Below are 12460 nucleotides of genomic sequence, written 5' to 3'. Positions count from 1 at the left end.
CATAATTGTTAAAGGCAGTGGACACTATTGGTAATTACTCAAAATAATTATTAGCATAAAACCTTACTTCGACGACCAATTGAGCTCAAATTTTCACAGGTTTGTTATTTTGTGCATTATGTTGAGATACACCAAGGGAGAAGACTGGTCTTTGACAGTTACCAATAGTGTCCAGTGTCTTTAAATTGATCGCGTATTTATTATTTGTTGCTGTTTCGCTATGCAAGCTAATGTTCCTTATTACTCATTGCCACAGCCAATGTGGTGGTGGATACAAAATTCCACGAGGCGGTGGGGGCGGGCTTGGGGCTTCATTCAGCCTCGACTCAGCATATGTATGTGCTATGGCATTGCGATTATCGGTTGTCGATGTTGCATGGTCGCCAATCTCTTTAACTTCTGCATAGGCTGTTTCTGCATCTTATCATAAATGCAAACAGAACACTTTTAAAAGAAATTATGGCTACATATGACAAGGTTTCCTTTAAAAGACAGTGGACACTATTGGTAATTACTCACACAAATTATTAGCATAAAACCTTACTCGATAACGACTAATGGGAAGAGGTTGGTAATATAAAACATTGTGAGAAACGGCTCACTGGCTTTTGTTCCACACTTTAAAAAAATGTCAAGATAATTAAAAAAAAAAGATAAAAAAATTGTATTGAGATTTGTTTACCTTGTTGTTCAAATCTGCTTGACAGATTGAGTCCAGATTGTATGCTTCCTGGTGAAGGGGCTCGTCTGAACGTCACAGTAGCTTTGTTCGCATCATTGCTGTTTTTCTAAAAACACTGTGTTGTTTAATTTTAAGTTTGCTCAATAAAAATGAAGGGAGAATATTATCTGAACATTTTGCCGTTAATGAAGTTGTTCTCCCCCCCCCATCAATGTGTAACCTCTTCCATAATTTTAAACTTCCTTCTCTTGCTTTATCTTCACCAAACAAACAAACAAACAATCAAACGTATCAGTCGGATGATATGCCAGCCCCCCCCAAAAAAATAAAAAATAAAAAAATAAAAATGTAGAGTTACTTACGTTTGGTTGATCTGGACAGCAGAATGACCTGGGGGAAAGCAGAGACATTTGGTAAAAGTGTTTTTTATGTTGTGATAATAACCATGATTTCCCTCTCTCTGAACCAGAGATGTAACCATTTAATATCAAGGAGGGCTTATAGAATAGGCCAACGAGATATGCTTTAAACTAAACTGAACCCCGCCAAAGGGCCTTGCCCTGGACCCCATCGGGGGCCCTTGAGCGGGACCTTGAACCCACGCCATAAAATGTTCAACTCCTTATGAATTGTGGCTAAATGCATGGATTTTAATGCGTGTTAAAGACTTTTAATGATTTTGTGCTGACATTTTTTTTTTGAAAAACCTATACTTTTCTAATTTTCCAGATCCCTAAATCACTAAACATGACAGGTCCTTACCGTCTTTACGAAGCCTCGATGCGACAACCAGCAGGCTTATTGCGACCAGGAAAAGTCCGGATGACACGGCTGTGATCAAAACAACATCTTTCCGAGCAGATTCCAACGGAGTATCTCCAGACCCTTAAGAATAATAACAATTAATAATAACAACTTTTTATCGCGCATTTTACAATAACCGTCCCAATGCGCTTTACATTAGTACCCTGGTCGTTGGGTCAACAATCCTTTAAACAGCTACCTGAGCTGAATGTTTTCAACGGAAATCGTATTTTAACTTGTTTATAATGCACTTGTTCACCATTTTAATGTAATTGTGATATGTGTACACTTCTGAATTTTTCGTAATTATCGATTTAAAAATCGGGCCCCAACCTAAAGGTTTTGAAAAACTAAAAACACTTCTGCCGTTGAGAGCGCGCGTCAAAGGACAATGCCGCTGACGTCATCTCTGGGAGCTTGCTTTGTTATGCCTCCATGCTGCAACAAAGCGGCTTTACAAATTGGAGCTCCCAGAGATGACGTTTTGAGAGTGATTACGTAACAGGGCTTTTCGCAAATCTCTCAGAAAAGCGCTGGATAAGGGCATTCAAAATTATTATTTTGTTTACCTGTTGAAATCTGTTTATAGTCATATGACTCGATTTCCCTATTCTTTGAAAACATTTTAAGTGAATTTCATGAAAATTTACGACTTGACATTTTCGTTTAAGCAGCCTCCTGGGAGAATACAACCTACTGTGGGCAACCATAGCAATCCAAATGCTTTTTCATTCACATATCAACCTCTACCCTCGCAGGTACACAGTTATACCCCTTGGTGAAGAGAAGTAATTATAGTAAAGTATCTTGCTATAGGACGCAAGTGCCGTGACCGGGATTCGAACCCACACTCCGATGACTTAACCACAATAACTTTAATTCTATGCTCTTTACCAGCACCCCACACAAATACAAACAAGATAAATTACAAATATCAGCGTAAAGTACAATGTAAACAAGTTTTAGAAAGGTCACAAAATCACATCGTGATCTGAGATTCGTGCTAATGACAAGGAGATTTACAAAACTTTTTTTTTTTTTTTTCGTTTTTTTTTTCGATCTTCTTGAACAAAATACTTCAAAGTCATTCAAAGTTGACCCACCTTGTCCCGTTTTCAGTGTTACGATTTTAGGTTTCACACCTCCATTAAAGTTTGTTTCTGCTGGCAAAGTTGTGATTAATGACGGTTCAGCTGTAACTGCCGAAAAAAAGAAAAAAAAAAAAGTTACTAGTCATCATTAAAAAAAATCGTTCTTGAAAAATAGCAGTTTGTAAAAGTTAACATCTTTCTAATAAGAAAAGTTATTGACCCGAAATCCCAACTATTTTGATTCTTCTTCTTTCTGTAGACTTATGACTGTTTCCATTGTAAATGCAGCTTGCTCAGCATTATTCCCTGCCAGGAAATCTGTATAATTATGGGGGGGGTGCCCTGACTTGCCTTAGTGAGAGAGAAAAATAAGAATTAAATAGTTTTTGAAAATATGTTTTGTTTAGAATCATATATTAGTATTCTTGACACACTTTCATTAATATAGAATCAATACAGATTATTGCTTTATTCATCCCATGTGATCATTGATAGAGATTGAATTTGGTAAAGATAACTTTAAGTTAATTTTAGATTGCGCCACCAACAAATGCTTTAAAGGCAGTGGACACTATTGGTAATTACTCAAAATAATTGTTAGCATAACAACCTACTTGGTAACAAGCATTGGAAAGAAGTTGATAGTACAAAAGTTACTTCAGAGAAACGGCTCCCTCTGAAGTAACGTAGTTTTTGAGAATGAAGTTATTTCTCAGTAAAATAATTGAATTGATTTCGAGACCTCTGGCGTGAGGTCTCGAAATCAAGCATTCTAAAAGCACACACCTTCGTGTGACAAGGGTATATGTATTATTTCAGTATTCTCTCACAACTTCGACGACCAATTAAACTTACATTTTCACAGGTTTGTTAATTTATGCATAATTATGTTGAGATACACCAATTGAGAAGACTGGTCTTTGACAATTACCAATAGTGTTTCGTGTACCTTCAAAGTAGACTGGTGCCACCGATACAAGTCCGGGCTCCCTATGTTATAGGCTACCATTGGCGTTACGGCTATTATATATTTATGTTGGCGTAATGGTTGGGGCAATTAATTTTGGTCTTGGGGCTATGCACTCGATCTTCTTACACAATGTTACTCAAACAAAGGCCATTAATGTAGCAGTTTCACTCACTCTGTGTTGTTTTGAACTTAGTCGTTCCAACATCTCTCATGTAGTTTGTTGCTGTCATTGATAATGGTTCAGCTTTAATTGTAAAATAAGTTTAAACAAATTTAAAATCATCATAAAGAACTTATTTAATCATTTAAACACTTAATAGTATGCAAATTCACATTTTTAAAATTGTACATCATCTCAAATTTCTGTACGAATCAAATTGCATTGAAATTGTACTTACAAGCAAGAACAATTTCTGTTGATGTGATTGTTGCTGGCTCATTGTGAATTGCAAAGGAGAAAGACAAGAAAAAAAAAAACAAGATTAATATAAACAGATGTTCTTGTAAATTGTCTACTTTGCGTCATGATACAGATTCGACCCGGTATTACCACTTGTTTTACATGACATTCAATAAACTCTTTGTAAACTTACACGCAACGACAATTGTTGTAGAATTGTAGTTGGACTGGTTGTAGAAGGAGTCATGAACGTCACATTGGTATCTTCCTTCGTCCTTCAAGCTCAAGTTTAGAATCGTAAGATTACAGCTTGTCATGCCGTGATGAAGCGCGTACTTTCCCGTCTGGTCGACAGAATAAATGACCTCGTCTGATGGATTGCACGACTGCAGTATGGTGCCGTTGAGTGACCACTCAAAAGTGAAACTTCTTTGATCAGTTGTGCCGCTGTCGATCACAGAGCACGGCAATGAAACGTCCTCCCCTTCTCCAGGAGTAAGAATGTTTTCTGCCTCAACACCAAAATTAGCTTTAAGATAAAAAGGTTTATAATTAAAAACGACGTTCCCAATGATAGATCAAACTCCTTGGCAACAATTTCCTTTTGTCATAACAATCGGCTTGAAACAAGAAAATCGTTTGAAATACTATACTACAACCCAACCTTCATGACAAATTGGTAGCAGTTTTAGAAAACACAAAATATATGGGTAAGCTTAAACATTTACAGGAACAGAACAAAAAATTAAAGTTTACAGCTTTACAAATAACTTACAGGGTTTACAGAAGGTAATTGTAAAAGACTTCTGTGCATTCAATAGTGACGCACGGGCCCTTCTGCGCTCCCCAAAAAGTCATCAATATTTAGCCTATTACTGCACATTTTTTCACTAGTTTTTGCCAACGTACTTACCTGACAACCTTGCTGACCATGGCCAAATCATCTGAAAAGAGTAAACCTGCACGAGGAAGCAAAAATAGAGGGAAACGGGATCCGTCACCGACCCAATCCCCCAAGGAGCCTGTTGGGGTGCAAGATGGCTGCCAGTCTTGTCATGGTTCATTGGCCAATGTGAACACCAAGCTGGACAAATTCTCGCTACTCTGGAGACCATGGGTGCTAGACTGTCCACCCTTGAAGTCAACCTCCGGGATACGGATCATCGTGTTAGTGCCAACATCAAGGACATTAACGACCTAAAAACATCTCTGGAAATGCTTGAGAAGCAACATATGAATCTCCTGGCAGCCACCAACAGCAGGTTCGACGGTCACCATAGCGATACACACAAGCTTGGTAACCAGCTAGACGATCTTCAAAACCGGAACAGGAGAAATAACATCGTCATCCATGGTGTCCCAGAGGGATCTGAGAAAGATCAAAAGTCCTGCGAGGAGTTTGTGGCGGGCTTTTTAGCTTTCCACATGAAGCTGGAGGGAAGTGAAGAAGTTGAAATCGAACGGGCCCACCGCACTCCGGGAAACCATCAATTTCGCTCCGGGTCCGGTACTCAGACTCGCCCTCGACTAATTCATGTCAAGCTCCTCAGGTATACGGACAGAAAATTCATTCTCAAAAACGCCGCCCGAACCTTGAAGAACAATCCCTACAGAGGAGCTAACATCTACATCACCGATGACGTCACCTCAAGGATCCGGGCAGGCAGAAAATGTCTCAGAGAGGATCATCTCCAATCCATTCGAAATGACTCAAGGGTACAGTTCGCCTACATCCCTATGTCCATCCCCGCAGTAATCTCCTACAAACTGAAAAGCGGTCCGTTCAAGACCTTTCGGCTTGGGGAAGCAACCCCCATCTCCTAGCTTGTTTTCTTCATAGTACAACCCACGTCAGCTGAGTAATTTTCTTCTGAGTGTTATCACAACATTTCTTTAAATTTAATTGTATATTATTATCAATCTTATTGGAATGTACTTGTGTTATTTTCTTGTAAATCAAGTTACCCCATGTTGCTTTATATTGTGGTGCCATTTTGTTCCCTTTGCATTCATCAGTCTGTACACGGTGCATCTTCTTATTCTTAGCTTAATAATCACCCCCATTGTACTTAATCAGTCTGCTTGTCCATCGTCACCAATTTGAATTCATTTCACACAATGAGTGATAACGAAAGCGCAAGTAGTGACGACAGTAGCTCTGAGCCATTGAATGACACTCCTCTTCGTTTCAATGATTGTGGTTTTAACCCGACAATTCTGAATTCAGCGGATCCTAGTCAGCTTTTATTTAACACCTGTGGTGCTCAATACCTTTCAGAAAGACAACTCAGAGATAAAACAAAGGAATTAGAAATTGACTCCTTTTCAATCTTCCACGCCAATATCAGAAGTGTAAACAAAAATTTTGAAGATCTCACTTTTACTCTAAATGAAATACAACATAAGTTCCACATTATCGGTCTTGCTGAAACATGGCTCAAAAGCACCCTGCATTCTATGTTATCCATTCCTGGATATAAATGTGAGCACAAAAATAGACCTATGCAAAATTGTGGTGGTGTCATGTTATATGTAAAAGACTCATTGCAATACACCATTCGGCCCAACATTGTTAGTGCTTCAGGATGTTTTGATTCAATTTTTTTTAGAAATCGGTACAAATACAAAGAAAACTATCATCATAGGTTTAATTTACAGACCTCCCGGTCTTGCTGTTTCTAACTTTTCCAATAAAATGGACGAAATTCTTAACAAACTAACGACTGAAAACAAAATCTGCTACATTTTAGGGGATCTCAATATAAACTTACTTAAAAGTGATTCCCATAACCCAACTGGCGAGTTTTTGGATATCTTATATTAACACTCCTTTCGCCCAATTGTAGACAAACCAACAAGAATAACGTGTAATTCAGCTACTCTTATTGACAACATTTTCACCAACTGCGTAGACTCTCATCAAGCAGAAATTATTACATTACTTGTAAAATTAGTGATCATTTGCCGATTGTATTGTTCGGTCCCAGTTTTGTTAAAGTTAAAAACTTAAATATGTTTTATAGGAAACGGAATACCAGAGATCGAAATGTCTCCTTCATGAAACGTGAAATGGACACAATCCAATGGGATGAAATTGTTAATACTGAAGATGTAAATGAATGTTACTCCCGGTTTGTTACAAAATTAAATGAAGTGTTTGATAGATATGTTCCATATAAACGATTCAAATGTTAGAAATCAGTGTGCAATCCCTGGATGACCAAGGGTCTGTTGAAATCAATCAGACGAAAACACAAGTTTTATAAATGCTATCTCCGAAACCCAAATGAATCTAACAAAACAAAGTATGATAAATACAGAAACAAGTTAACAACTGTAATTAGAGAAGCGAAAAAGATTTATTTCACTGCTTCCTTTGATAAGGAAAAAGGTAATATTAAACAAACATGGAAAGTTATCAATAATGTCTTGAACAAAAGAAGTAAAGAGCCGCCCGGTTCTGATTCATTCCTTGTCAATGGTACGACCGTAGAAGACCCAAGACACATTGCTGAGCATTTTAACGATTTCTTTACTAATATTGGTCCTAACCTGGCATCAAAGATTCCGGATTCAAGACTAAACCCCACTGATTTTATCGAAGGTGATTATCCTAATTCTCTTTTTATTACCCCTATAACTAAAAGTGAACTTCTGAAGTGTATTGATGGTTTATCGTCTAACAAAAGTCCTGGCCATGATAAATTAGACAGCTATCTTATTAAAAAGACTGGCACCATTATTGCTGGGCCGTTGCTGAAAATATTTAACCTATCGCTAGAGTCAGGAGTTGTGCCACATGATTTTAAGAAGGCTAAGGTTATTCCTTTGTATAAAAATGGTGACCCTAAATTAATATGCAACTACCGCCCTATTTCTATATTACCATGGCTCTCCAAATTGCTTGAGTGCTTGGTTGCTAATCGTCTTAATACCTTTATAACTAAGTATAATATTCTGCATAACTCCCAGTATGGTTTCCGTGCTAACTTCTCAATTCAAACGGCACTTATAGACCTTGTTGACAAAATCAGTTCGTCTATTGATAAATGTAACCACACTATAGGATTGTTCTTGGACCTTTCAAAGGCATTCGACACTATGGCCGTGTCCGAAACGACGACTTCGGCTACAGCTACGTCTAGATCAGCGCGTCTACCAGTGTTGAAGAATAGGCAGACGCGGGCGATCTAGCCGTAGCTGTAGCCGAAGTCGCCGTTTCGGACACGGCCTATTGATCATGTTATCTTACTTTCCAAGCTTGAGAGGTATGGAATTAGGGGAAAGGCCTTGGACTGGTTCAAAAGCTATCTCTCTGATAGGAAACAATTCGTTCATTGGAAAGATTATGACTCTACATCTTAAACTATTAAATGTGGCGTACCTCAAGGCTCAATTCTAGGTCCAATACTCTTTCTCTTATATATAAACGATATCTGTAATTCTTCGAAATTGTTATCCTTTATTCTTTTTGCCGATGACACCAATGTTTTCTTTAGTCATAGTAACTTAAAGGAGGCAGTTTCAGTAATGCACTCAGAACTGCATAAGGTTTCATTGTGGTTTAAATGTAACAAACTATCAATTAATGAAAAGAAAACTTGCTTTATGTTATTTTCAAATATATGTAAAGATGACAACATCAATATTTATATAAACAACTCTAAAATAAGCCAAGTTAATTCTTTTAGATTTCTAGGTGTTATAATTGACAGCAACCTTACATGGAAGTCTCACTGCCAAAAGATTCACACATCAGTTTCCCAAATTTTGGGTGTTCTACGTAAACTTAAACATATTCTGCCTAGAAATGTGCTTTTCTCTATTTATAATACGCTGGCATTGCCCCACTTTCAATACGGGATTCTAGCCTGGGGAAATACTCATGCTTCTTACCTGAACAAGCTATTAATCGTACAGAAGAAATCCTTGAGAGTTATAGCCAATTCTAGCTTTAGAGAGCACACTGCACCCCTTTTCAAGCAATTTAAAACACTCGAAATTTTTAAACTGTTTAATATCATCTTGGGGTCATTATGTTTAAGTTTGAATCTAACTTGTTACCAGGTAACATAAGACTCCTCTTTACCCGAAATATTGACATCCATTCACATAACACTAGATCAGCTACTAAAATTCATATTGGAAAGGCTCGGACCACTCTATTTATGAAAACAGTCAGACATCAAGGCCCCCTACTCTGGAATCGACTCACCCCAATACCTTCATTTAGAACTGTGCACAGCTTCAAAAAATACATGAAAAACCTACTTATAACCAGTATCGTCTAAAATGACACCACCTGTAACTACACGTGTACCATGATTATCTATTCCAAATTATCAAGTTTTTGTAATTTCCTAAATAATGTTCTATTAATTTTCCTTTTGTTATCAACTCTCAATATGTATTTATGGCTGCATAGCAAACAATTTTTTTCAAAACAGTTTAATTACAAACATTCATTGTTTTGTGTTATTTTTGCTGTATGCACTATACCTTTCACCGTACCTTAATTTCAATAATCAATATTGTTATTGTTATAAACTAAAACCTGTTAATTTATGTTATAAAGGGTCCAGGCTCTGTATAAGCCCAGGCTTTTTCCTGGTGCCCTCCTACTATCACTCGTTGTTCTTATTTCTTGTATGTTTCATGATTATTTATTGTGATATTTGGAAATAAAAAACAAACAAACAAACAAACAAACAAACAAACAAATATTATTCCATGAAATGCTTTACTTTTTGAGAAAACAATATAAATTCTCGATATCGAGAACTACGGATTTATTTTAAACACATGTCATGACACGGCGAAACGTGCGGAAACAAGGGTGGGTTTTCCTGTTATTTTCTCCCGACTCCGATGACCGATTTAGGCTATATAAAGTTCAACAGGTTTGTTATTTTATATAGAAGTTGTGATACACGAATTGTGGGCCTTTGACATTACTGTTTACCGAAAGTGTCCAATGTAATGTTAACTATAAAGAAAATTCGAACAAACATTCTTTGTTGGGAAAATTGTTGCCCTATTTTATATCCTAATTTAGTTGGTGAACTTGTTTTCCAGACAAAGGTCCGTTTTATTGGTTTGCCGCCGTTCAACAATAAAAATGTGACCCCGCCGTACATTTTATTTGAAGGTTCCATTGTCGTAAATTTCAATGATTTAGAGGTAACACTTACCTTTTTTTACGTCGACTCTTGTTGTGTTTGTATGACTGATGTATTGTCCATACACGAAACATTCAAACACGGCTTCATCTGCAAGGCCTATATCCAATATTGTTAGACTGCCATTGTCTTGATTAAATATCACAGTCTTGTTCTTGAACGACGCCACTCTACCACATCGTGCAATTTCATCACCTGGCATGTTTCCCAACCTATTTACTAATGACCATCGGAATAACCCATGTCGCGTATCACACGCTGGAATCAATGTACCATCCGCATACCGAGCCTTGCATTCTAATTCAACGTCTTCACCTTCAAAAACTGAGACGACTGGTGGCATGTCTATAGTGATGGCCCCAGAAGAGATGACACCTGTTCAACAAACAAAGAAAAACAATAAATTGAACCCAAGAATTGAACAATGCTTCAAAGTTAGTACTGTTTGAAGCTTTGTATGGTGTGGAGAGATAAGAAGAAACTATAAAATAAATAGTCAACTTGCAGGTACAACCATGTGTAAATCTCTTAGGGTGAGTGTTGGCTCTGAGAAGAGCCGGTTTTCTCCTGTTTTAGACAATTTAAAACAGTCGCCGCTGGAAAAAAATTAACAGTCGCAAGAGTAGAACAAGTTCAACTTGTGCGACGTATTCCCGACGGTCGGGAACCAACGGCAGGCGCACGATTTCTCAGTTGTTGGAACTGAGCATAATTATTTTTGTCTGCGCGTTACCGACGGTTTGTTGTGGACGCATGGAAATCGTAGGTCGACCTGAGGCCGGCTATAAGCTTGACGAGTTCTACTTATGTCGACTTACCTTGAAATATGTTTCCAATAACAAGCAAGACTGAGAACTTCAGAGTAACTCCTCTCTCCATTTTGTGATTAGTTATATTGTCATTGTGAAAATTTTGGCGAATAACAGTTAGAACCTATAATATTAGCCTACATAATTTAATCTGCTTTTAAATCATATCTTTAACAATATCAAGTCTCTCCTGTAAATCAAACACAGATTGATTGCTGGAAATTACGATTTGGATTTCACAGTTAGGGTAGGCATGAAAGTGTTTAGAGACAAAATGGCCTACGTCGAGACTACCCTTTAAAAAACACTGCGTTTTTTAAAGCAAATGTGACCAGAAGCATCATATATAAATTGCAAATCAGCTGAGTTTGTGAATTACTGGTCGATTGCAAAAGAATGTACGTGTGTTTTGTCAGCCAGAATTTGTGATCAAGTTCTTGTTTTGCAACTATGCGCACTCCTTGTATAAACAAAACGACTGTCAATCTTCTTTCGAAAGTAGAAATTTCTAGTTTCCATTTCTGTTTTACTCTTAAAATAATTACTCCTGCTCCTAAATCAACGGTTTTCTGGTTTCAAGGGAAAGGGAAGTTTCGTTGTTTTCCTTTCAAAGCAAGGGATTATAATATCCAGAAAAATTTACCTTCCTTTGTAATAATGCAAATGAGTGATATCCGTTAAAGTGTGTCCTATCAAAATTTGCATAGTGTAAGCTATTCCCGTTGCAAATTAAACAACCATACAAAATGTTGTTTATTGAAGTGGTCAGTTGCGGGTAGGAGAAACATGGGCTGCAAACCACAGCACGGCCGTCACATGGCAAAACAATGCAACTCGAAAATGAGCATTTTAAGAAAAAGTGCTTCAAAGATTCATCGTCTGCCATTTTTTAATGTATTTCTCTATTCAACTAAAACTGTTACAGAATATTTGTGAGTTGTTGACATATCAGCCAGAAAAAATCGTTTGAAAAGAACAAATGGTTTCGTTGTTATTAATATTTAAGCGAAGTTACATTGTTTTACCAAACAAATTGTCTAATTTGCCACTTTTGTTATTTCATTGACAATAATGCAACTTATGTTACTAATATTAAATAGCGTATTTTTTTGGCAAAACAATGCATCAAACATTAATTTAAAAATCATTAGTAATGTTCTTCCCGAAATTTCATGACAAAACAAAGTATCTTATCTTACTTCCCATAAATTGTCCGCTTTCCCAAAATATTTCCTACCAAAACAATGTAAAAGATTTTAAAGGTTTAACACAAACGTCAATTTATGGCAGAACAACGTATCTAATTGTACGATCTTATTAAACTGTGTAAAACAATTTTTTTTAAACATTTGTATCACAAGTATTTATCAACCAAAAACGTTGATTGTCAAAATTTGAATATCCCTTTTAGAAAGAAACATGCGGCGAAGAAGTAATTTTCGATTGATTCAAATTTAATTTTTGTTTATTATGACTTTACAAATTTGGTCAACATTATTCACATTTATTTTATGAACTTTATCGA

At 36.8% G+C, this 12460-nt stretch overlaps 1 protein-coding gene across 1 annotated transcript; it reads right to left on the bottom strand.

The window, feature by feature from the left end:
* Nucleotides 1-244: 244 nt before the first annotated feature.
* On the bottom strand, nt 245-11324 carry LOC117301731. Its single transcript, XM_033785758.1, has 9 exons — nt 10945-11324; nt 10139-10501; nt 4141-4476; nt 3720-3791; nt 2590-2685; nt 1445-1567; nt 1045-1072; nt 683-780; nt 245-420 (listed from the first exon to the last, which is right to left on the bottom strand). The coding sequence occupies exons 1-9, from the start codon at nt 11003-11005 to the stop codon at nt 245-247; spliced, it is 1353 nt and encodes a 450-aa protein (XP_033641649.1). The 5' UTR covers nt 11006-11324.
* Nucleotides 11325-12460: the final 1136 nt, after the last annotated feature.

The sequence above is a fragment of the Asterias rubens genome, chromosome 17 (genome assembly GCF_902459465.1).
Source record: "Asterias rubens chromosome 17, eAstRub1.3, whole genome shotgun sequence".
NCBI lineage: Eukaryota > Metazoa > Echinodermata > Asteroidea > Forcipulatida > Asteriidae > Asterias > Asterias rubens.
Note: the sequence above shows the minus strand (reverse complement) of the source record. Positions and strands in the feature narration are given on the sequence as shown.

Excerpts from the sequence above, each read along its gene's own strand:
- LOC117301731 (XM_033785758.1), bottom strand. The coding sequence starts at position 11,005 with ATGGAGAGAGGAGTTACTCTGAAGTTCTCAGTCTTGCTTGTTATTGGA. Across the intron at positions 2,686-3,719 it reads TAAGTTCAAAACAACACAGA|TTACAGCTGAACCGTCATTA; the intron begins GTGAGTGAAACT and ends TTTTTTCGGCAG. Across the intron at positions 421-682 it reads AAGCAGATTTGAACAACAAG|ATGCAGAAACAGCCTATGCA; the intron begins GTAAACAAATCT and ends ATTTATGATAAG.